The sequence below is a fragment of the Artemia franciscana genome, chromosome 3, assembly GCF_032884065.1.
Source record: "Artemia franciscana chromosome 3, ASM3288406v1, whole genome shotgun sequence".
Lineage (NCBI taxonomy): Eukaryota > Metazoa > Arthropoda > Branchiopoda > Anostraca > Artemiidae > Artemia > Artemia franciscana.
In genome coordinates this window covers 44,172,587-44,199,866 of record NC_088865.1, presented here as the reverse complement: position 1 = coordinate 44,199,866, position 27,280 = coordinate 44,172,587, and the positions used below count along the sequence as shown (strand labels likewise).

At 34.5% G+C, this 27,280-nt stretch overlaps 1 protein-coding gene and 1 long non-coding RNA gene across 3 annotated transcripts in view; one reads left to right on the top strand and one right to left on the bottom strand.

Moving 5' to 3' along the window:
- Window positions 1-27,280, top strand: part of LOC136025303 (calcitonin gene-related peptide type 1 receptor-like) — a 264,444-nt gene that overhangs the window by 48,119 nt on the left and 189,045 nt on the right. For both annotated transcript variants that reach the window (XM_065701203.1, XM_065701204.1), the window contains exon 3: window positions 15,232-15,345. In XM_065701203.1, the coding sequence (XP_065557275.1) occupies window positions 15,232-15,345 (114 nt within the window). The remainder of the gene's footprint in view (window positions 1-15,231; window positions 15,346-27,280) is intronic.
- On the bottom strand, window positions 5-26,850 carry LOC136025304 (uncharacterized). The gene is made up of 3 exons (XR_010617054.1): window positions 26,668-26,850; window positions 15,206-15,388; window positions 5-465 (listed from the first exon to the last, which is right to left on the bottom strand). It is a non-coding gene; the product is annotated as an uncharacterized LOC136025304 (long non-coding RNA).

The window sequence follows — 27,280 nt, the reverse complement described above, 5'->3', positions numbered from 1 at the left end:
TTTACTTTACAAACTGACATAACAGAAAAAAATAGAACTTGCTCTGGGCAATGAAAACTAATGGTTCTCTGAAGAGCCCTGGACTCAACTTAAAAAAGCTATGTAACTTATATACGTTACATAAAACACAGAATGAAAACAAATAGAAAAAGAACAGGAAAATTTAGTGTCGGTTCAAAATATAAAACAAAACACAAAATACAATGTAACTGCTATGATTACCTCCTAAGAAATAAACAAACAAAATGGCACTCGAATGGCAAACAAATGCCATGTAACAAATGTAAAATGTGTATTTATAATAGTTGTGAATATTCACGTATCACATAAATTCTTATAATCATTATCAACAGCACTTTATAGTTTATAACCATAGAAGTTTTGGAAAATGTGGAACGAGTCAAATCTAATGCAGGCACACCAAGTTTGAGATTTCCACGTCTATCATAGGAATGGAGAGAAAATCTTGAAATAAAAAAATAAGAACAAAATACAAATCTTGATACAAATATAAATATTTATGTACCAAAAGAGTCCTGTAAAAATCCTGTACCCCAGTAGACATGGCATATTTAGATTTTCGTAATCATTCCTGGCTGATCCTAAACCTAAATTATTTAAAATAGTGTGACACAACTCAGATATCATAGTTGTTATATAAAACATATTTTGGATGGTCTCGTTAGCAACAATGGTAGTTTAGTCATTCCTACTGTAACAGCAAAGGATATATAGGTGTACAGTACATGCAGGTTTGCAAGTCAAGGGGGGGGGTATCCCCATCCTATATTTTTAAAAATATCATACTTACTTCATAAAACATATTTTGGATGGTCTCGTTAGTAACAATGGTAGTTTAGTCATTCCTACTGTAACAGCAAAGGATATATAGGTGTACAGTACATGCAGGTTTGCAAGTCAAGGGGGGGGGGTGTATCCCCATCCTATATTTTTAAAATGTAAAATGTAACTCAGATATCATACTTACTTCATAAAACATATTTTGGATGGTCTGGTTAGTAACAATCGTAGTTTAGTCATTCCTACTGTAACAGCAAAGGATATATAGGTGTAAAGTACATGCAGGTTTGCAAGTCAAGGGGGGGGGGGGCATCCCCATCCTATATTTTTAAAATGTAAAATATAACTCAGATATCATACTTGCCTCATAAAACATATTTTGGATGGTCTGGTTAGTAACAATGGTAGTTTAGTCATTCCTACTGTAACAGCAAAGGATATATAGGTGTACAGTACATGCAGGTTTGCAAGTCAAGGGGGGGTATCCCCATCCTATATTTTTAAAATGTAAAATGTAACTCAGATATCATACTTACTTCATAAAACATATTTTGGATGGTCTGGTTAGTAACAATGGTAGTTTAGTCATTCCTACTGTAACAGCAAAGGATATATAGGTGTACAGTACATGCAGGTTTGCAAGTCAAGGGGGGGGGTTATCTCCATCCTATATTTTTAAAATGTAAAATGTAACTCAGATATCATACTTACTTCATAAAACATATTTTGGATGGTCTGGTTAGTAACAATGGTAGTTTAGTCATTCCTACTGTAACAGCAAAGGATATATAGGTGTACAGTACATGCAGGTTTGCAAGTCAAGGGGGGGGGGGGTATCCCCATCCTATATTTTTAAAATGTAAAATGTAACTCAGATATCATACTTATTTCATAAAACACATTTTGGATGGTCTGGTTAGTAACAATGGTAGTTTGGTCATTCCTACCGTAACAGCAAAGGATATATAGTTGTACAGTACATGAAGGTCTGCCAGTCAAGGGGGGGGGGGTTTATTACCATCATAGATTTTTTAAATGTTAATTTTGTGCGTCCAAGTTGAAAAATATTGTCCTCCCCATTTGATTTTGAAGAATAATTTATTTTTATATCTTCATTGATAAAAAATTAAAGAAAATCCTTGCCTCTCTTCTTGATTTCTGAGAATTGGCACCAATCGATGTTAGTGTTTTTTTTTTGTTTTTTTTTCTTTAACATTTTTTTCGGTTTCATAATTAACCAACTAGTGAAAATTAAAGGCAGTAAAAAAATTCGGCGGCGCACAAAAAACATTGCTTGCGAGAGTGTACTTCTAAACACTACAAAAGAAAACTAAATTAATAATTGTAAAAAGTGAAAGATTTTAGATGGTGCTTCCCAAAAAGACAAGAAAAAGCTAATGAAATTCCATATAATAATTAAATAATAATAAATAATATGAAATACAACATTTGTCATTACGTTGCATGGCATGGTTTCAAGCCATTTCTAAAAAAAATAAACAAAAAAAACAAGTTTTTTTAAATGAAAGTAAGGAGCGACATTAAAACTTCAAACGAAAAAAATTACTCCGTATAGGAAAGGGGCTTTTCCTCCTCAACACCTCGCTAATTACCCTAAAGTTCGACTCTTTCTCTTAACTCTACATTTTAAAACAGTAAAAAACTTTAGCGTAAAGAGCGGGGCGTTGAGGAGGAAAAGCCCCTTTCATATACTGAGTAGTTTTCGTTCGTTTTAAGTTTTAATGTCGCTCCTTACTTTCATTTAAGAAAACTTGTTTTTTTGTTTATTTTCTGGACGTTTTTTAATTAATGCATTTTTTTTATCTTGGCTCTCCACGCATAAATAATTACGTTTTCCATTGTTTTTTTACAATGTATATTTTTTACAATGTATATTCTTTTTTCCCTCTACGGTTCGTACTGAAGATCGTTCTATTAGATCTTCAGTACGAACCATACGAACCGAAGATCTTCAGTACAAACCGTAGAGGGAAAAAAGAATATACTGCAGACTCAAATGGAAGTATTCTCAGATAAGAGAGACCCAGATAAAGAAACAGAAATGGGAGTACACATAGTACAATCGGGAAGGAGCACACCTGTTGTTACGAAGGAACATGAAATACAAACAGCGGTGGTAATACACAAACAAAAATTATTATTTAAAAATACGAGGAAAACAAAACCAATTCAACTCTCAGATGCTATGCAAAATGAAAGGGAATTGCGTGTAAGATATAATACAAATAGAGAACGAGCAGACTCAGAAAATAAATTAAGGGGATGTAATGACAGAAAGAATTAAAGTAGACCGAGTAGCAGGAGCAGTAGGAGCTTAATGTCCAGTAGGGGGTAACGAAAAAGTAGTCATGCATATATGACAAAAGTTAATAGAGAAGAAAGAGAGAGAGGGAGAGATAGAATAGCCAAAGAAAAAGGAGAAAGCTGAAAGAATAGCCAGAGAACGAAAGGAAGAGGTAGATAGGGAGAAAAAAAACACGTAATTGAAATGATCGCAGGGAGAATTTCCCGAGAGCCTCAGAGGTCATCTACAGTAGATTTAATGCATGCAATAAACCTTCAACCAATGAAATAATGAGGATGTACATTTATAACTATACAATTTGAATCATATATGTATATATATATATATATATATATATATATATATATATATATATATATATATATATATATATATATATATATATATATATATATATATATAAATAAGTTGTTTGTCTGTGTGTCTGTCTACTGACGTCATGTTTGTGTGTCGACTGACATCATGTTTGTCAACTGACGTATCTATCTATCTATATATATAAAAATAAGTTGTCTGTGTGTCTGTCGAGTGACATCATGTCATCATGTCATGTCGTCATGAAGTTAGTTGTCGTCATGTTTGTTATGACGATGACGTCATTAAAGGTATTTAAGACATTCGTTCACGGAAAAATGTTTAACTGTAAAATGACGGAAGATCCTAAATTGGCAACAGCCGAGGAAGCTGCTCAAAGGAATCACAAGAACAGCAAGAAAACAGGCTTGCGGCTGATAGAGAAAGTAAGAACAGAAAGCGTGCCGAGGAACTACCAGAGCAACGCGAAACCAGACTTGCTGCTAAAAGAGAAAGTGAAAAAAGAAGGCTTGCCGAGGAATCACAAGAACAGCAAGAAAACAGGCTTGCGGCTGATAGAGAAAGTAAGAAAAGAAAGCGTGCCGAGGAATCACAACAACAGCGTGAAATTAGGCTTGCGTCTCAAAGAGAAATCACCAAAAGAAAGCGTGCCGAGGAATCACAAGAGCAACCTGGGTCAGTGCAATGCAAGATGTACTCAGTGGAATGGCAAAAACGAGGATTGCCACACGCACATGTACTAATCTGGCTACATTATAAAATTACTTCTAACGAAATTGATGATGTGATTTCCGCTGAAATACCTGATGAAAATGTCGATAAGGGGTTATATGATACTGTTGTAAAAAATATGATGCATGGAAGATTGAAGGAAAATTCACCATGCATGGCCATAGGAAGGTGCACAAAGCAATATCCTCGACTTTTAGTACCCAACACAATTACTGGCAATGATGGTTACCCACAATACAGAAGAAGATCTACTGAAGATGGCGGTAAAACAGCAATAATAAAGATGCGTAACAGTACCACCATCGAAGTAGATAACCAGTCGGTTGTTCCATATTCCCCATTATTATCAAAAACGTTTAATGCACACATAAACGTTGAATGCTGTAACTCCGTAAAGCCAATCAAATACATATGTAAATACGTCAACAAAGGCAGTGACATGGCAGTTTTTGGCTTGCAGTCCGAAATCAAAGATATGACGAAATCGTACAATATCAGGCTGGAAGATACATAAGCAGTAATGAAGCTGTTTGGCGAATTCTTTCATTTCCGATACTTGAACGTAGTCCAGCTGTTGTTCACTTAGCGGTACATTTACAGAATGGTCAACGTGTTTATTTTTCGAAACCCAACGTGCAACAAAGAGCCCTGAATCCACCGGATACAAAGTTAACTGCTTTCTTTTCGCTATGCAAAAATGATTCTTTTGCAAAAAAACTGCTGTATACTGAAGTGCCTTCGTATTACACATGGAATACTAAAAATAAAGTATTTGAACGTCCAAAACAGGGTAAGTCAGTCGACGGCCAACCTACCATCTTCAAAGATACCGCGATAGGAAGACTCTACACCGTTCACCCCAATCAACATGAATGCTTCTAACTACGCCTGCTTTTGGTGAATGTACCCGGTCTGACGTCCTTTGAGCATTTAAGAACTGTAGACGGTACTATACATGACACTTACCGTAGTGCATGCCAAGCTCTGAATTTATTGGAGAATGACCAACACTGGGATAACTGCATCAATGACGCGTGCGAAACGTCAACTCCAAGTCAAATTCGTGCATTGTTTGGAATCATTCTAACAACTTGCTCTCCTTCAGCTCCTACAGAGTTATGGGGAAAATATAAATTGAAAATGTCCGAAGATATACTCCATCGAAAACGGTTAGAGACGTCAGATATGACTTTTGATTTTACATCAGAAATTTATAACTATACTTTAGTTATTATAGAAGATTTGTGCGTATGTATGGCAAACAAACCTCTTCAGAATTTGGGAATGCCTTCACCTAATCGTACCGCTGCTGTTTCGACATGGGTAGAATTGGATCATGAACAAAGTTACAGTACAAATGATCTATTGTCGTATGTAAAAAATAACATTTCCAAGTTAACGTCGGAACAAAAAGACATTTATGATACGATAATGCATTGTGTCGATAACAACGTTGGAGAAATTTTCTTTTTGGATGCGCCAGGAGGTACTGGTAAAACGTTTGTGATAAAACTGAATCTGGCATTGCGGGAGATTTCAGGCAAACATTATATAATACCTAGATCAACCCCTGCAGACGAAATGAATGCTTGCCTGAAAAATTCTAATTTATGGGCAAACGTAAAAACATTAAAATTAACTACAAATATGCGTGTCCGATTGCAAAACGATGACTCTGGTCAAACATTTTCAGATCAATTGCTGGCAATTGGAAACGGAAAGCTCCCAGTAGACTCAATTTCAGTACCTATGCAACTACCTTCTGAATTCTGTAATTTAGTGACGTCCAAAAATGAATTGATTGAAAAGGTATTTCCGAATATTCTAATCAATTATAAAAATAGTAAATGGCTAAGTGAAAGAGCGATTCTTGCACCCAAAAATATAGACGTCTACGAAATCAACAATATTGTTTTAACCAAGATTCGAGACCAGGCAGTCCTTTACAAGTCAGTCGACACAGTTTTGGAAGCAAATGAGGCGGTTAATTGTCCATCTGAATTTTTAAATTCCGTGGATCTTTCAGGGTTTACCACACGTGCTACAACTAAAAATAGGCGTACCAATAATACTGTTAAGAAATATCAACCCACCAAAGCTTTGCAATGGCACGCGACTCTCCGTAAAAAAACAATGGAAAACGTAATAGAGGCCACAATCTTGACAGGGCCTTTTGAAGGTGAGGCTGCTCTTATTCCTCGCATTCCCATGATTCCAACGGATCTGGCTTTTCAATTTAAAAGATTGCAATTCCCTATTCGATTAGCATTTGCAATCACCATCAACAAAGCTCAAGGTCAATCATTAGAAAAATGTGGTATAGATCTTAATACTGATTGTTTTCCCATGGGCAATTGTACTTTGCATGTTCGAGGGTCGGTAAACCTGACAATCTATTTATGTGCAGCGACAATTGGACAGCGAAGAATGTTGTATGTTCGCAAGTTTTACGCACTTAATTTGTATTGTATCCATCTATCTATCTATCTATATAAAACGAGTTGTGTGTATGCTTGTTTGTTTGTTTTTAAAAAGAGCGTTTGCATATGACGTCATTATAAGTACACAAGGCTTTGTAGATGCACAGACAATAGGAAAGCAAAGAATGTTGTATATTCGCAAGTTTTACGTAGTTCAAAACACATATATATATCTATCTATATTCATACGTGGTACACAGGGACACAACTACAATGGCGCGTAACTAATATGGCGCGTAACGACTTACGCGCGCGGGTGGGCTTGGGGGAGGGGCGCGAAGTGCCCCCTCCAACTAGGTGCTGGGTTGGCACGAAGCGCCACCCCAACAGCTAGTATATATATATATATATATATATATATATATATATATATATATATATATATATATATATATATATATATATATATATATATATATATATATATATATATATATATATATATATATATATATATATATATATATATATATATCTATATAAAAATAAGTTGTCTGTCTGTCTGTGGGTCTGTGGATCTGTGGATCAGGTGACGTCATGTTTCGGCTGACGTCATGAAATTAGTTGCCGTCATTTTTGTTATGACGATGCTTAGTATATTGTAAAACACATTAATTTGGTTAATAATATACCATTTAAAACACCAAAATGAACATGCTGGAGTAGTCACTCGGTGAGAAAGGGTGTCAGAACGGAGAATGAAGGTCCCAGGTTCAAATCCTGGTTAGGCTAAAAAAGGTAAAAAACTAAAAACTAAAGAAAAAACTGAAAAAACTAAAAAAAGGCAAAAACTACAAAAAAAACTAAAAACTAATAAAAAAATAAAAAAGCCGAAAAACTAAAAAAACTAAAGAAACTAAAAAAAGGAAAAAACTTAAAAAACTAAAAACTAAAAAAAAACTAAAAAAAAGGAAAAATGAAAAATAGAAGAGAAAAAGAATACTAATAAAATTAAAAATAAAAAATAAAAAAAAATAAAAAAGATAAAAAGCTAAAAAAAAGGTAAAAACTAATAAAAAACTAAAAAGAAAAAAAGGTGAAAAACCAAAAAAAATTTCATCTAAAAAACTGAAAAAAAACTAAAAAAGGTAAAAACTAAAAGAACTAAAAAAGTAAAAAAAAACTAAAAAAAGGAAAAAACTGAAAAATAAGCGGGATATAAAACAGGGGGATATAAATGACGACCGGGACACCAAGACATAAGGAATATAAATGAATCAGAAAATACAACTCATGTTTCCAAATGACGTCGTTTGGAGCCCAAATTGAAAATCCAGATCAATTTATGTCTACTTTCAAAGTAAAAGGGCAAATTTATCATAGAGCAGGGTCTCTTCTACCATTCTCAGGCGAGAATCATAAATTTTTACAATTGTACTTCATCAGTGATAGAAATTCTGAATTGAATGCACGTTGCGAAATTTCTCCCAACATTGAAAGGACAATCGTTTCCCAATTACAACATCTTTTCCACGAAAATAATAATTTAGTGCGTCTGTTCAAAACAGCCATCGATTTGATGCCTACTTATACGCATAAAATTGTTATTTCCGCTGACAAAACGCCTCCTGGCCAACATGTGCGTAGATACAATGCTCCAACTATCGACGAAGTGGCCATCGTTATGGTCGGTGATCAGTTTTTACCTCAAGATATTATTCTCAGGGTTTCCACCACACGTGCTACAACTAAAAATAGGCCTACCAATAATACTTTTAAGAAATATAAACCCACCAAAGCTTTGCTATGGCACTCGACTTGCCGTAAAAAAAACAATGGAAAACCTAATAGAGGCCACAATCTTGACAGGGCCTTTTGAGGGTGAGGCTGTTCTTATTCCTCGCATTCCCAAGATTCCAGCGGATCTGCCTTTTCAATTTAAAAGATTGCAATTCCCAATTCGATTAGCATTTGCAATCACCATTAACAAAGCTCAAGGTCAATCATTAGAAAAATGTGGTATAGATCTTAATACTGATTGTTTTTCCCATTGAAAATTGTAAGTTGCATGTTCGAAGGTCGGTAAACCTGACAATCTATTTATATGCAGCGACAATTGGACAGCGAAGAATGTTGTATATTCGCAAGTTTTACGCAGTTAATTTGTATTTTATCTATCTATCTATCTATCTATCTATATAAAAACGAGTTGTATGTATGCATGTTTGTTTGTTTGTAAAAAGAGCGTTTGCATATGATGTCATTATTAGTACATACGGTTTTGTATATGCAGAGACAATGGGAAAGCCAAGAATGTTGTATATTCGCAAATTTTACGTAGTTTAACTCCTGCAGACGAAATGAATGCTTGCCTAAAAAATTCTAATTTATAGGCACACGTAAAAATATTAAAATTAACTACAAATGTGCGTGTCCGATTGCAAAACGATGACTCTGGTCAAACAGTAGACTCAATCTCAGGACGTATACAACTACCTGCTGATTTCTGTAATTTAGTGACGTCCAAAAATGAATTGATTGAAAAAGTATTTCCGAATATTCTAAAAAATTATAAAAATAATAAATGGCCAAGTGAAAGAGCGATTCTCGCACCCAAAAATATAGACGTCCACGAAATCAACAATACTGTTTTGAACAAGATTCGAGACCAGGCAGTCCTTTACAAGTCAGTCGACACAGTTTTGGAACCAAATGAAGCGGTTAATTATCCATCTGAATTTTTAAATTCCATAGATCCTTCAGGGTTTCCACCACACGTGCTACAACTAAAAATAGGCGTACCAATAATACTTTTAAGAAATATCAACCCACCAAAGCTTTGCAATGGCACGCGACTTGCCGTAAAAAAAACAATGGAAAACCTAATAGAGGCCACAATCTTGACAGGGCCTTATGAGGGTGAGGCTGTTCTTATTCCTCGCATTCCCATGATTCCAACGGATCTGCTTTTTCAATTTAAAAGATTGCAATTCCCAATTCGATTAGTATTTGCAATCACCATTAACAAAGCTCAAGGTCAATCATTAGAAAAATGTGGTATAGATCTTAATCCTGATTGTTTTTCCCATGGACAATTGTACGTTGCATGTTCGAGGGTCGGTAAACCTGAGAATGTATTTATATGCAGCGACAGTTGGACAGCGAAGAATGTTGTTTATTCGCAAGTTTTACGCAGTTAATTTGTATTGTATCTATCTATCTATCTATCTATATAAAAACGAGTTATGTGGATGCATGTTTGTTTGTTTGTAAAAAGAGCGTTTGTATATGACGTCATTATTAGTACATACGGCTTTGCATATGCACAGACAATGGGAAAGCCAAGAATGTTGTTTATTCGCAATTTTTGCGTAGTTTGAAACACATATATAAATCTATCTATATTCACAGGTGGGACACAGGGACACAACTACAATGGCGCATAACTAATATGGCGCGTAACGACTTACGCGCGCGGGGGGGCTTGGGGGGGCACGAAGCGCCCCACCAACTAGGTGTTGGGGTGGCGCGATGCGCCACCCCAACAGCTAGTATATATAGATATAGATATATATATATATATATATTTATATATATATATATACATATATATATATATATATATATATATACATATATATATATATATATATATATATATATATATATATATATATATATATATATAATTTATCTATAAATTATTATCTTAAATTAAATATAATTTATCCTCGAAGGACACATAACCAAGTGTATATCTTGATAAGTAATGCTTTTTGGCTTAAGTTATGCGTAGAGTGCAGGCTCCATCTCTTCACTAGGAATTGGTAAAATAATCTTTAAACAGTCAAAATGCACGTTAATTGTGATTCTGTTGATTGCAGCAGAAGTAAAATACTGAATTCTAATGTCCATCTCCAGTGCAGCCAGTGCAGTTTTTCTGTAAATATTAAAAGCTATTCACAATTACTAAGACATTTACTATATATTTCATTATATTGTTTCCCTATACCAAGAACCCAACATCAAATGTTTCTATTAAAGACTTATGACACGTTTTGTAGTAAGCTAGTATTACCTGAAAAAGAAGGCTGATGGATTTTGTATGTAAAGTTATTCCATATGTTAAGAGACTTAGCATAAACCAAATTTCTTCAAATAGGACCATGATAGAAAGTAAAAGTTTTTCTTGGATTTCCTTGAGTTGCGAAATCAAATCAAATTATGAATTTAAGTCAAAAGATATCTTCATCAAATTACTTTTTTCTCCCAATTTAAATCTTAATCCAATTTCGGTCTTTTAAGATTAGTATCAAAGGAATCTATAACATATTTTTCTGTATTTATTATCGTATTTTCCAAACATTCATTGCAAAAAAAAAGTTTTTCTACTGAAGGTAAAGAGCAATATTGAATCTTAAAATGAAGAGAAAATATTCCTTATATTAGGGGGGGATACCCTTCCTCTATATTCGTCTATTCACGCTAAAGTTTTTAGTACTTATAAAAAAGGTTCTGATTCTTATTACAAGGTCCGTGTGTTTCAGGAATAGTTCTTAATGGATTGGGAAAAAAGGACGAACTTTAGCGTAAGGAGTGCGATACTGCAGAGGAAGCGTTCCTCCTCATATACAGAATAATTTCTATACCTTTTAAGTTTCAACGTTGTTCCTTATTGTCAGTAGAAAAAACCTTTTTTCATCTAATTTCTGATCGGTCATGAGATAATCTAAGGAAATCCTCCCTCCCCCTCCGTAGAAATTCAATTTACAAAAACTACTTCATAGTTTGGTTCCTCTCGTAAAATTCTTCTCCCGGGAAATTGCCCTCAAACAATTCCATCCTCGCTAAGAATTTCCTCCCTCCCCCAGACAATTTTTGCTTACAATTCTAATTCTGCTGAAAGTTTCTACCGGAAAATTCTCCCAGAGCATCTTAACACGTAAAATGGAGTCGCCAACAGGAAAGTAACATAAATAAAACGAATTTCCTATAGTAATTCTAGAAAATTCCCTCCGTGTAAAATTTTTCTGGAAATCTAACCCCCAGAAACTTCCAGGCCAATGGGAAATTTTCCTTGTAGAAGATCCAGGATTCCTCCCTGAAGATCCTCCCGAAAAATGTCGGTATATTCCCAAATAGAAAATAATGTGTGTAAACAATGGGCAGATTTCATAACGTGTGATACATCTTCCGGGGGCTCTTGGGGTCATGTCATCTCGAAAGACATAGTTATTGGACATTTCAACTATACTGAGCAAAATGGTTATCTAAAAGGTTTTATCAGACGACTTAGGGGAAAAAGTTTGCGAGAGAGGGGCTAGTTGCCCTTTTTATATTTTTTTACATAGAAAGGGCACTAGAACTTCTAATTTTCGTTCAAGTAAATCCTCTCCCAATCTTCTCGGACTATTGGTGCGATATGATTACCCCTGGGAAGAACAAAGAAATGAAAAAAAATTATGCTTCCGCGATGTTTCATCTGACAAAAGATGCAAAATTCCACATTTTTAAAGATGAGAGCTCGAAAACTCTACAGTAGGGTTCTCTGATACTTTAAATCTTATGGTGCAATTTTCAACTATAATCTTTTATTATTAGTGGATGCCTCCCCCTTTTTCGAGAGTTAGACCTATTTTTAAGACGCGTAACTTTTGATGGGTAACATTAAACTTAATGAACTATATATATATGGAATCAGCTTAAAAAGCCAAAATCGTTTGATGGATCAAATCTCTTATCAAAATTATGTTTTAAGTTTTGTTTCTATTGGACTGAGTCGCTCCTTACTTAAAGTTCATTATCGCAAACAGATCTATTAATATTATTTGAACAAGCAGGCTTATTGAACTTTCGGATAGAATCAAACAGTTCGTGGTAACGAACTGTAGTAAGGAGCGACCCTGCTCAAAAGTAAAAGAAGCTCTAAAAAACGGAATTTTGATGCTAAAAGATACATCAAAAGAATTAGATTTTTATGCTGATTTTGAATATATAAGTTTCATCAAATTTGATCTTCGATATCAAAAGTTACGAGCCCGAGAAAATTTGCCTTATTTTCGGAAAATAGGGGGAAACACCCCCTAAAAGTCATAGAATCTTAACGAAAATCATATCATCGCATTCAACGTATGAGAACGCTACTGTAAAAGTTTCAATCTCCTATCTACAAAAATGTGGAACTTTTTTGCCAGAAGACCGATCAGGGGCGCGTTTTTTTTTTTTTTTTTTTTTTTTTTTTTTTGCCCCAGGGGTCATCGCATCGACCAAGTGGTCCTAGAATGTCGCAAAAGGGGCTCATTATAATGGAAATGAAAAGTTCTAGTGCACTTTTTAAGTGACCAAAAAATTGGAGGGCACCTAGGCCCCCTTCCACGCTCATTTTTTCCCAAAGTCAACGGATCAAAATTTTGAGATAGCCATTTTGTTCAATATAGTCGAAAACCATAATAACTATGTCTTTGGGATGACTTCTCCCCAACAGTCCACGAGGGAGGGGCTGCAAGTTGCAAACTTTGACCAGTGTTTACATACAGTAATGGTTATTGGGAAGTATACAGACGTTTTTCAGGGGGATTATTTTTTTTTGGAGGGGGGGTTGAGGAGAGGGGGATATGTGGGAGGATCTTTCTTTGGAGAAATATGTCATAGGGGAAGAGAAATTAAATGAAGGGGGCACAGGGTTTTCTAGCATTATTATAAAAAAAAACAATGGAAAAATAAATATGAAAAAGTTTTTTCAACTGAAAGTAAGGAGCAGCATTAAAACTTAAAATGAACAGAGATTATTGCGCATATGAGGGATTCATCTCCTCCTAAATACCTCGCTCTTTACGCTGAAGTATTTTTAGTAATTTCAACTGTTTATTTTACGGCCTTCCTGATTCAGGGGTCATTCTTATAGAGTTGGGACAAAATTTAAGCTTTAGTGTAAAGAGTGAGGTATAAACAAGGGGACAAACCCCCTCATATACATAATAAAAATATAAGAATATAAAATTTCGTTGCCTAAGTTAATTCTTAAGCTACGTATATTTTGTACTAATAAAAACGTTCGTTAAAAATTAAAAGTTCTAGTTGACTTTTCAAGTAACCAAAAAATTGGAGGGCAACTGGGCCTCCTCCCGCACCCGTTTTTTCTCAAAATCATCTGATCAAACTAAGAGAAAGCCGTTTAGCCAAAAAAAATTAATATGCAAATTTCATTTTAATAATTTATGTGCGGAGAGCCAAATTTAAACATGCATTAATTCAAAAACGTTCAGAAATTAAATAAAAAAAACTAGTTTTTTTAACTGAAAGTAAGGAGCGACATTAAAACTTAAAACGAATAGAAAATTACTCCTTGTATGAAAGGTGCTGCTCCCTTCTCAACTCCCCGCTCTTTACGCTAAATTTGTTTACTGTTTAATACAGTAGAACTGAGAGAAAGAGTCAAACTAAAGCCCTGTAGTTGTATCCCTGTGTCCCACCTGTGAATATATATATATATATATATATATATATATATATATATATATATATATATATATATATATATATATATATATATATATATATATATATATATATATATATATATATATATATATATATATATATATATATATATATATATATATATATATATATGTGAATTTTCTTCACATATATATATATATATATATATATATATATATATATATATATATATATATATGTGAATTTTCTTCATATATATATATATATATATATATATATATATATATATATATATATATATATATATATATATATATGTATATATATATATATATATATATATACGTTGTTATATATACGTGTTATTATATATATATAATAACAAAGACATAGTTATTATATATATATATATATATATATATATATATATATATATATATATATATATATTATATATATATATATATATATATATATATATATATATATGTGAATTATACCCTCCCCGCCATACTGTAGAAGTTTCAAGCTCCTATCTACAAAAATGTGGAATTTTGTATTTTTTGCCAGAAGGCAGATCACGGATGCGTGTTTATTTGTTTGTTTTTTTTGTTTTTTTTTCTTTTTTCTTTTTCCCAGGGGTGATCTTATCGACCCAGTTGTCCTAGAACGTTGCGAGAGGGCTCATTCTAACGGAAATGAAAAGTTCTAGTGCCCTTTTTAAGTGACCGAAAAAATTGGAGGGCACCTAGGCCCCCTCCCACGCTAATTATTTTCCCAAAGTCAAAAACGCCCCGCTCTTCACGCTAAAGTTTTTTTTTACTGTTTTAAAAAGTACAGTTAAGAGAAAGTGTCAAACTTATGCGCAAAGAGCGGGGCGTTGAGGAGGGAAAGCCCCTTCCATATACGGAGTAATTTCTGTTCGTTTTAAGCTTTAATGTCGCTCCTTACTTTCATTTAAAAAAACTTTTTTTTGTTTAATAGCTACCAAGCTCTATCAGCTTACCAATTTTAACCTGGAAGAATCTTAATGAAATTATTTCTTTTTACCCTATAATTTTGTCTTTTTCATATTTCATTTTACCCAAAATTTGTAACAAGACAAATGTTTAAAGATAAATTGTCTTTTTTTGTACTCCTTCAGACTCACTTTTAAACTCATCAATAACTTTCCAGATATTGTCTACTGTCGCGGAACTTTTGATGGTTGGGCTTGCTGGAATAGTACACCTGCAGGCGTGACTGCATATCAACGTTGTCCATTTTATGTGACAGGATTTACTCCAAGAAGTTAGTAAGATGTTCATAACTTTCATATTGATTCTCTTCCAACCTGGAAAAGCTTGAAAGTGTATGGTTCACCTAAAACTGATGTATAGAGACACTTTACAGGTTTACCACGTGGGTGTATTATTTCAAAGTGATAAGAGCTCTTAAATAGAGGAAAAAATCAAGATGAGCTACTAAGTTCTCCTTAGAATTATTGCGATTAATGTAAAAGCAGCTGGGGAGGGGTGAGACTGGGTTGTACCCAACCTAAAAACATCAGTGCTCCCTAAAATTTAAATACAAAATTAGTCTACGACAGAAGATGATAAGTTTCCTCTCTAGCTGACAGATTCATCCTTCTCCAGCTTAGCGAGAATGAGTAGCCTTTTCCTTGTAATTGGGCTTACAGTAGTAACCAAAAGTACAATTCCTAAAGTTCTTCAAACAAACATTGGGGTTTTGCTTAAAGTTTTCTTTTAATTAACGAAAAAAGATCTTTTCTTGCAATAAACATTGAATTTTCTCCTATGGAACTAATGTTTCTTCAAATAGCTCCATTAAACGACACCCAGAGCTATACCATTCAATATATTCAAATATAAATTGGACAAGATTTAAAATATACTTCATTAGCAATGGGAGTATATTTAATTAATACACAATGCTACTCATTAACTAAAAATTGATCTTATCTAGGTGTAAAACATTTGGTTTTGTAACCAGGTAGGGCCGAAAACTTGATAGACTCTGGATTTCTTCCAAATTCGCCTAACCTGGCGATTTATTATTGTTGTTGTTTTTTTTTTTTTTGTGTTCTATAGCCATCACCTGCTTTTCCTGTTTCAACGGCTTCCCCTCCTTCCGCCGAAATATTATCATATTAGAGTTTTATTGTTTATGTCTGATTGCTCCTCAAGCATTAAGGGGGAATGGGGAGGAAAATAATAAAAAAGCATTATAATATAAACAAAGGGTATCAAAACATCTAATGAAATTTAGGACTTCAAGGTGCACGCGCGTAAAGGCCCTTCCCTGGGCAATTACAAGCTGCAGCCCAACAAGTACCTATCGCACATCTTAACTTTGATGTACTGTCACTCCTCGACCAATGATTTTGCTTTGGAACAAAATATATTTATACCTAACGAGCCTAAATTTAATGTTATGACATTATTCAAATCGATCTCGTGCGAAACTATCGAGATATCAAGGAACGGGTGCCAAATTCTTGATAATCTGGATGAACAGTAACAAAATTACTCGAATAAGAATGACAATAAAGATGATGCGATGCCAAAATTTAATGTTAAACGTTCTCGTTTCCCTCGTCTAGTCTAATGTTAAACGTTTCCTCGTTTCGCTTGTCTTGTCTAATTATAAACGTCTTCTCGTTTCTTTCGTCTTGTCTAAAGATGAATGTTTTCTCGTTTCTCTCGTCTTGTCTAATGTTAAAACGTTTTCTCGTTTCTTTCATCTTGTCTAATATTAAACGTTTCCTCCTTTCTCTCGTCTTGTCTAATGTTGAAAATTTTCCCGTGTCTCGTCTTGTCTAATGTTAAATGTTTTCTTGTTTCTCTCGTCTAGTCTAATGTTAAACGTTTTTTCGTTTCTCTTGTCTTCTTCAGCTGATACATTGTCAAAAGAAAAACTATTTAGATAACTGCCAAGACGTTGAAACTTTTATGGGTGTTTTATTATAGGGGGGATTGGATTTCAAAAATATTTGTTTTGTTAAAAAACGTTAGTGTGTTTTAGTACCAATCTCTCTGTTTCCCAGGCTACTTGCCCCCTATAGTCGTTTTTTAGATATGGGACTGATAGCAATGAAACGGTTATTCTAATATACAAGTATACCTTTTTTCTTAGATATATAATATTAGAGAGCCCTACTATAGATGTTTCACTATTAAAACAACAAAATTAAAAGTTTTTATTTGTTCCGGGAAGGACGATAAGAGTGGCGGGTTTATTTGTTGTTTTTTTTTAAGGGCAATAGTAGCAAACCAATAAGTACTGACGGCCCACTGGATTCCATAACACAGATAAGGGGTATACTACTGGAGCTACTAGTCCCTCAAGATGTTATTAGGTACACCTGTGACTTATACAATACTGTAGCGTACCTGTAACGGTATAGTTGATTTGATTGTTAACTGTTAAGGTATTTTTTACTTATGTGTGTGATTTCTCTGATTTTTTAAAAACCTCCAATGGGCAGGAAACACCGCCAGGGGCCCCCGTCGAATGATGATTTCTTTGGCTGTTAAGTAAAGGGGATTGGTTTACTTATATAAAGGATTTATTTGAATGAATAAAAAACCTACGAAGGCCGGGAAAAACCTTCAGGGCCCCACGCCCAATTAGGTTTTCTTGGGTTGTTATGTATTGGGACTTGATAGAGTCTATTAGTCAAGATGCAAACATGCGTGTTAAGTAATAGTTTCTTTCATTATTCAAAAAACCTGCAAGTTTTGGAGCCAATTTTACCGGGGTCCTAGTAACCGACTCTATCGAAACCCTAGCATTCAATTCAACCAGAACCCTAGCATCTAATCCCAACGGATGCCGCAGCTGTCCATTCCAATGGATCCCTAGTATTCAATTCAACCAGGGTCCAAGCATTCATTTCAACCAGGGTCCTAGCATTCAATTCAACCGGGGCCCTAGCAATCAATTCCATTAGATGCCATAGCAACCAATCCAACATGGACTCTAGCAGCAAATTTACAACAGGCCCCTAGCATTCAATTTCACCGTGGTCCTAGCAATCAATTCCATTAGATGCCCTAGCAACCAATGCAACATGGAACCTAGCAGTAAATTACAACAGGCCCCTAGCATTCAATTCAACCAAGGCCCTAGCATCAAATTTCACCAGACCCCAAAGATTCAATTCCAATAGGGGCCCACTAGTCAAGTGGAGGTCCCTCAATTTTTTTGCAGGATGAAGCAATCTTGCATGACTTGGAACTGAAAATGACGAAATCTCATGTGACATGCTTGATCTCAAGGGCCTGTGGGAAATCCCCAATTGTAACTGAGGCCGGGGTACACGTGGGATGTCAATTAATACTATAGTACACCTGTATGTTACGTAATAGGAGATTGCTTACTTACGTTAAGGATGACGCATTCTTGGGTGACCTGTTTCTTCAGTTGGCCCGTTGGGAGCCCCTGCTTGTAACTTAGGAGGGCAAATGCGAGGTATTCTATTCAAGGCTTTTTATTCAAAGGTTTTTTATTCAAGGCTTTTTTGTCGAGAAATTTTCTTGAAGATATTTTCCTCTGGGAACCTTTTATATTATAAAGATTTTTGTCAACTTTATTAATAGAAAGACATTCCACTCAAGGGAAAGGAGCACTAGATAGCCGGACCAAGAAAGCTTTCCAAATATTTTGAGTCAGGAAATACTTTCTAATGGAAAGGTTTTGAAAAAAATCGACGGATCTCGTTTTTCCTATTTCTGTAATATTTGAAATGCGGGAGAGAAGATCGATTACTGGAAATTGGCTGTATCTGACGTGCACCTGTTTGTTCAGTAATGTTTCGAGAGTGTTATCACATAATATTGGGGGTTATTCTTAGCAGATTTTTTAGTAATATAATCTTTTACTCTATTGGAACTTGAACGTGCTATCATAGGTTAAATAAAAGCAAGAGCACTATAGTGGCTAGAATACGGTAAACCTTCATACACGATCAAAATTCTATCTTTTCCTCTTTGCTACACATAATTTTACACTTATATTATAGGCAATATTGAACAAGCATACCTGTGTACAAAGGCTACAAGATGCTTAATTTTTGTTGGTGATGTATATTGAAGTATAATCTGGGAGCAAGAAATTGAAAGAATGAAGGCTTCTTTTGTATATCCAAGTTTTATTTATAAAAATAAATCTACAAGAATTATTAAAACACTTTATTCTTAGGACGTTGAAATCAATATATTATAGGTATGAGGGAGATATTTTCAACTAGAAAAACGTTCAATAGATGATTATCAACATAAATGCTGAGAAATTTGCCATAAGTATATCCGCAACCTCAAAAGTAGAATACTGTATTAAAACCATTACTTCCATCCAATAGATCTAGATTCTTTTAGAGGATAGGGTGATTGCTTAGAGGTAAATTCAAGGGAACACAGGAAATGGAATATAATTCTACGTTTTGTTCATTGTTTGTTTGCATTTTCTGGCAGTTCCCGGTATGTGACAATCAATGGCTGATACATTGCGCCTTCTGGAGAGCATTGTCTCACATATGGTATTTTCGGGCAGTTTCCTGAAAAAATGTCCGTTTACACTAGAATTGATCGTTTAAACGTAATGAAAAATTCCCAATAGCATTTCTTGTGATAACTCCTGGTAATTAAGGCCAGCATGGCACAATGGACCAGCCCGATGATACTGTCTGGCGCATATTATCGCACCTAAGGGTTTTGTAACCTTTTCCGCAAAAAAATAAATTTATGAACAAAAATTGAGTATTTTTTATTTGAATAGCAGAAGTTAGCCATTTTATCGTTAGATTGCGATGTTCCATGGCAATTCCCTGTCCGTGACACTCAATGGCTTACAAATGGCACTTCCTGGCAAGAATTATCACTCATATGACGTTTTTGGGAATTCTCCTGCAAAAGCATCCATTTTTACTAGAATCGATCTTTTAAACTTAATGAAAACTCCCAATAGCTATTTTTCTGGTGAATCCTGGCAATTAAGGTCAGCAAGAAAGTTTTCATGCCGAAAAATACCTTATCGATTGAGATCAATTGATTTTTACGAATTGAGGTCATGAAAATATCTGAAAAATACCTTAGGTACGATAATATTTATCTCAGGGATGCCACAAACCAGCCATATATTGCCACGGTGCCGTTGAATGCCATGAAACATCCATGTCTAACAATGAAGTGGTAAGTTTCCCCTGTTCAAGTAAAAATAATGATAATTTTTAGATTATATAGTTATTTTGTGGGGAAAAGGTTGAAAAACCCCTTAGGCATGGTAGTTTGCACAAGAGGGTGTCATCTGCGCTGGTACATTGTGCCATTCTGACCTTAATTGCCAGGAGTCCTCCAAAAAAATACTATTGGGGATTTTCATTAGGTTAAAACGATTGATTTTTTGCAGAAAAAGGAACTAAAAATGCCGTATGCGTGATAATGATTGCTGGAGGGTGTCTATTATCAGCCCTTGAGTATCACAGGCTATAAATTGCCATGGAACATCGCAATTTAACAACGAAATGACAAGTTTTCTCTGTTCAAATAAAACAATGGTCATTTTAGTTCATAATTTTTGATATGGGAGAAAGGTTGAAAAACCCTTATGTGTGATAATATATGCTAAAGGGTGTCATCCGGCTTATTTGTGCCGAACTGCCCTAAATTGTCAGGAGTCGTCAGAAGAACCGCTATTGGAGGTTTTTCATTAAGTCTGAACGATCAGTTCTAGTGTAAATGGATACTTTTGCCCGAAAATGCCCAAAAAATGCCATATTATAATAATGCTTGCCAGAGGGTGCCGTTTGTGAGCCATTGAGTGTCAAAGGCTGGGAATTGTCATGGAACATCGTGGTCTAACCATCAAATGTTTCCGCCGTTCAAAAAACACTGGTCTTTTTTAGTTTATAAGGTTTTTTTACTTGGAAAAGGGTAAAAAACCCAAAAATGTGATAATGTGCACCAAAGGGTGTCATCGGGCTAGTACATCGTGCCATGCTGACTTTAATTGCCAGGACTCACCAGAAAAACGCTATTGGGGAATATTCATCAAGTTAAAACGATCTATTCTAGTGTAAACATATATTTTGCAGATAAATGCTGAATACATGATAATAATTGCCAGAAGGTGCCCTGTGACATCTAATGAGTGTCACGGACTGGGACTTGCCATTGAACATCGCAATCTACCTTCAAAATTACAAGTTTCCACCCCTCATATGCAAACAATGGTCATTTTTAGTTTATAAGATTATTTTTGTGCGAAAAGGATAGAAAAAACACTTCGGTGAAATAATGTGCAATAGAGGGTTCTATCGGGCTGATATATTGTGATAAACTTGGCTCAATTGCCAGGAGTTATGAGAAGAAACACTATTTGGGATTTTTCGTTAAGTTTAAACTATCGATTCTAGTGTAAACGGACATTTTGTTGGACAATTTCCGAAAATGCCATGTTGGGGATGATACTTGCTAAACGGTGCCGTGTGTCTGCCATTGAATTTCAAAGGCCGGGAGTGGCCAGAAAAATACAAAAAATGAACAAAATATAGAATTTTATTGCCTGTCTTGTGCCCCCTTGAATTTACCTCTAATCACTCACCCTCTCCTCTCAATAGATCTGGAATTATTGGTTGAGAGCATTGGTTTGCTCACAGTATAATATTTTTAATGTTGGCAATATACTTTATGGCAAATTTCTCAGAGTTTATGTTGCTGACCCTCGATTGAATGACTTTTTGATTGAAAATATCTCCATCCGAACTGTATAATATCCCTTTCAGTGTCCAAAGAATAAAGTGTTTCAATATAGCTTGTAAATTTGTTTTTATCGATAAAACTTGTATGTACAATAAAAACCTTCATTCTTTGGATTTTTGGTTCCAAGATGAAACTTCAATATATTTCACTAATGCCATTTAAGCATCTTTTAGCCTACATGCATACGTGTGCTCGTTCAAGATTGCCTCAAATATAACAATGAAATTCTGTTTAGTGTATAGGAAAAGATTGACTTTAATCGTATATTAAGGTGTACCGTATTCTAGGCATAACGATACTCTTGTTTTTTTTTCACCTCTGATAGCGCATTTAGGCTCCAATAGAGTAAAAGGCTCTATTAATGAAAATATGCTAAGATCCCTCAATATTATCTCATAATACCCTCTAGAGCAATACTTAACAAGCGGGTGAACGTCAAATTTAACCAATTTCCAGAAAATGCCTCGCCAAAAAAAAACATGAAAGAAAAAATGCCTCGAAAGAAAATGAAATCCTAAAGAAAAGAAGTCTTAATGTATTACGTAAAACCTACGTCTGCATCATCATTACGTAAAACCCCATGCGTTTACTCTCCACAGTTGCAAGTGGAGGTTCCCCACAGGGCCCCTGAAGAAAAACAAGTCACACGAGAATGATCATCCTTAACAAAAGTGAAAAATATCCTATTACGTAAAATACAGGTGTACTATAGTTTTACATGACATTGCATTTGTGCCCCATCCTCAGTTACAAAGGAGGCCCCTCAGTTGACAAGTGGCTCTTCATAGGAATTGGATGCTCGGGGTCAGATGATATTGAATGCTAGGGCCCGTTGGAATATGGGTTTGCTAGGGAACCCATTGAAGTCAGGTACCAGGACCTCGGTTGAATCAAATGCTCTGCACCCGTTTGAATTGGGTGTTAGGACCCAGCTTGAAATAAATATTAGGGGTACCATTCTTAACAGATGCTAGCATCCCAATGGCTTCTAGTGCCCCGATGAAGTGGACTGTCTGGGCCCTCCGTTGGAATTGTTTGCTAGGGCTCCGTTGGAATTGGTTGCTAAGGTCCGGGGTCCTGAAGGTTACCCTGAAGGAGGGACCTGAACGTTTTTTATGGCCCTTTCAGGTTTTTTGAACAATCGAAAAAACTATTTAGTAACGGGTACGTTTGCATCTTGACTAACGGACTCTAACAAGTCCCATTACATAACAAACAAAGAAAAAATGATTTAGCGGGTGGCCTGAAGGTTCTTCCTGGCCCACCTAGGATTGAAACATTCTAAGAAATCATTTCCATAAGTAGACAAACTGTTATTACGTGAAAAGAAATAAAATGATGATTTGCCGAGGGGCCTGAGGCCTTTTTCTGCCCCTCGTAGGTTTTTAAACAATCAGAGAAATCATTTGCATAACTAAGCAATTTCCTATTATGTAATAATAAGATGAATTATACCGTTAAATGTGCATAATAGTATTACTTAAGACCCAGGTGCACGTAATAACATCTTGAGGGACTAGTAGCTCAAATAGTATACCCCCATATTTCTTGCGGAATCCAAAGGGCCTTCACTACTCTTTATGGCCTAAAAAATTGAAAAAGGATTTATTTGGACTGAGATCATAATTTCTAGGAATCTTTTAACAGTTACCCTGCTAGAACATTTTAGCATCTTTTCATATAAGATTCTTATATGAATACTTATTTGAACTGCTTTGAATGCTAGGGAAAATTCTAGAATCATAACAGTCTTAGAATCTCAGAAAGCGAGCCAGGAAAAGCTCTAGAATATGAGGACGAGAGAATCAAAATACTTGGATTTAAAGCTTTGATTTTCAACAATAACTCTCCTAAAACATTTTAATGTCCCTTCAGATAAACTGCTTGAAACTCTTGATACTTATTTGGCATTACTTTTAATGCTAGGAAAGGTTCTAGAATAATTTAAATATTAGAATCTCAGAAAGAGAGCCAGGAATCAGTCCTAAAATATAAGAACAAAAGAAATAAAGTGCTTTGATTTAAAGCTTTGATTTTCAACCGTAACCCTCTTAAAACATGTTAATTTCCTTTCATATAAACTTCTTGTAATTTTTGATTGATACTTGTTTGACATTTTTTTGAATGCTAGGAAAGATTCTTGAGTCATAGAAATTTTAGAATGTCAGAAAGAGTCAGGAAACAGTTCTTGAATATCAGGACAAAATAAATAAAATACTTTGATTCAAAGCTTTTATTTTCATCAATAGACCTCCTAAGACATTTTAACGTCCTTTCAAATAAACTTTTTGTAGCTCTAGACATTTATGTGAAATTGTTTTTAATACTAGGAAAGATTCTGGAATCATAAAGTTCTTATAATCTCAAAAAGGGAGCCAGAAAACAATTCTAGAATATGAGGACAAAAGAAATAAGATAGTTTGATTTAAAGCTTTGATGTTTAACAGTTACCCTCCTAAAACCTGTGAACATCCCTTCACATAAACTTCTTGACACTCTTGATACTTGTTTGACATTGCTTTTAATGCTAGGAAAGATTCTAGAATCATAAAAATCTTAGAATATCAGAAATAGAGTCAGGAAAGAGTTCTAGAACATAAGGACAAAAGAAATAAAATACTCTGAATTCAGGCTTCGAATCTCAACAGTAATCCGCCTTAAATATGTTAACGTCCTTTCTCATCGTTTCTTGAAACTCTGAATACTTATTTGACATTGCTTTTAATGTTAGATAAGATCTAACAAGATAAGATAAGATCTAGATAAGACCTAACCTAACCTAACCTTTTTTTAAAAAAAAAAAAAAATCCTAACCTTTCATGTAAGCTTCTTGAAACTCAAGATAATAATTTGACATTGATTTAATGCTAGAAAAGATTCTAGAATCTGATAAATCTTACAGTCTTGGAAAGAGAGTATGGAAACAGTTCTAAAATATGAGGACAAAAGAAATAAAATACTTTGATTTAAATCTTTGATCTTCAACAGTACCCCTCCTCAAACGTGTTAACGTCCTTTCAAATAAACTTTTTGAAACTCCTCATAGTTTTTGACTTTGCTTTTATAGCTAGAAAAGCTTCTGGAATCATATAAATCTTAGAATCTCAGAAAGAGAGCCAGGAAACAGTTCTAGGATTTGGGGACAAAAGGAAAAATACTTTGATTCAAAGCTTTGATTTTCAACAATAACCCTCCTTAAACATGTTAACTTCCTTTCAAATAAACTTTTTGAAACTCTTGATAATGATTTGACATTACTTTTAATGCTAAAAAAGATTCTAGAACTAATGAAATCTTAGAATATCAGAAATAGATCCACAAAACATTTCTAGAATATGACAACAGAAATAAATTACTTTGATTTAAAGCTTTGAATTTCAACAGTAAACCTCCTAAAACATTTTAATATCCTTTCACATAAACCTGTTGAAATTCTTGATACTTATGTGACATTGCTTTAAATTCTAAGAAATATTTTAGAATCATAGAAATCTTAGAATCTCAGAGAGCGATAGGGAGAGCAAGGATACAGTTCTAGAATATGAGGACAAAAAAATCAAATACATTGATTTAAAGTTTTAATTTTCAAGAATAACCTCCTAAAACATGTTAATGTTCTTTTGCATAATTCTCTTGAAACCGAATGTAGTGGTCGAAAATAGATATTCTATTATTAGGATGATCATTGATGGTATTGAATATTTTAAGTTTATTGCCAATTATCTCTAAATTATGGTGTTTGGCAAATGACCGCAATTCACTGATTGTATAATGTAGAAACCGATTTTTATCTTTAGGAATTTGGATTTTCGTCGTAAACAACTTTTAATCACTTCTGCTGCAATATCAGTCATTTATAAAGAGCTGATTTTATTACACAAGTCCTAATTCTAAAAAAAAAACAGTCAAAGCTGAGGAATTCTATTGCTTGCTATTTACTACTCTTAAGACTTTCTCGAGAACGTAAAAATCTTTTAGTGTTTATTAATGTGTTTAATAATTTAAATTAGTTTCTTAATCTAAATCTGTAATGAATGGAAATTTATTGTGTAGGATGTAAAAAGGCTACTGCAAACCTGATCTTTAACTCAGGCAGTTTAAAAAAAAGGAATTGTCAATGATTAAAGGTATTTTTACATGTTGGGATTAAAGAAAAATCGTTTTAGAAAAAAGAAAGCAATGAGCAAAAACCCTGGATAAATGGAAAAGGTATTTGTACAGGCAAGAGTAGCATAGAAAACAAACTTTTAGAACTCAATTATTCAATTTTTCAGGGGTTGATGATTTACATAGAAAATTAAAAAGAATGTCGTTTTACAGTATTAAAAACTAAAATCAGGGAAGTGTTGCAAAATCAAAATAATTATTCTTTTCACCATCCAACCTATCATACATTTAAAAGAACACGCATTTACATTCATAGTTTCGATGGCCAGCGGCAAGCACATTTGGTGAATTTTATAAAGTAAAAAAAAAAAAAATTAATTATATTCTTGCAGTCTTCGATTGTTTTAGTAAATATACTTGGTGTATTCCTTTAGAGAATAAAACCGGTAAGGAAATTATAAATACTTTTATAGATTTATTTAAAAATAGAAAAGCAACAAAATTACAAACGGATTAAGGTAAAGAATTGGTTATGAAAAACGTTCAAGTATTTTTCAAGAGTCATGAAACTCATTGGTTCTCATCTGAAAGTGAATTGAATAGTACAATTGTTGAACAGTTTAATAGAACAATCAAAGAGAGATTGTGGAAATATTTTACTCATAACAACACAAAACGTTGGATAGATGTATTACCCTCTTTCGCTAACAATTATGATAATTTTTGTAATCCATGCATCACTTACTTTAGACTTAGACTTAGGTCCTCCCACGCCTGAGGGCGCATAAGGCAGCAACAATGGTTAGCCACGACTACCTGTCCTGAGTCCTCGACGAAAGCTCCTCCATCGAAGACCTCGCCGGCTTCGCCTCCTTCTCTAACATCCAGCCAACGGTCATTTTGGGTCTCCCTGACTTGCGGAAGCCAGGGGGTATCCAACACCATATGTCATGAGGTAGCCTTCCATCACCCATTCGCACCATATGCCCCCAATACATTCATTGTCACTTTCTAATGGCATCAAGAATGGGGGTATGATTTCTCATGGTATAAATCTCATCATTTCTTATTCTCTCAGTCCGATGTGTATTCAAAATAGATCTTAGGCAGTTATTATCGAATGCCAGTAGTCGTTTTCCTAGTTGCGCAGTGATACTCCAAGTTTCACAACCATATGCAAGGACGGAGAGGACATTGCTATTATAAATTCTGAGTTTTAGCTTCTGCGAGTATTTGCTATTTCTCCAAATATTTCTCCAAATATTTCTGAGATAATTGAAGGCAGAGCCAGCCAATGCTATTCGGCACAAAATTTCTCTTTCAGGATCGGCATCTTGCCTAAGAATGCTGCCAAGATA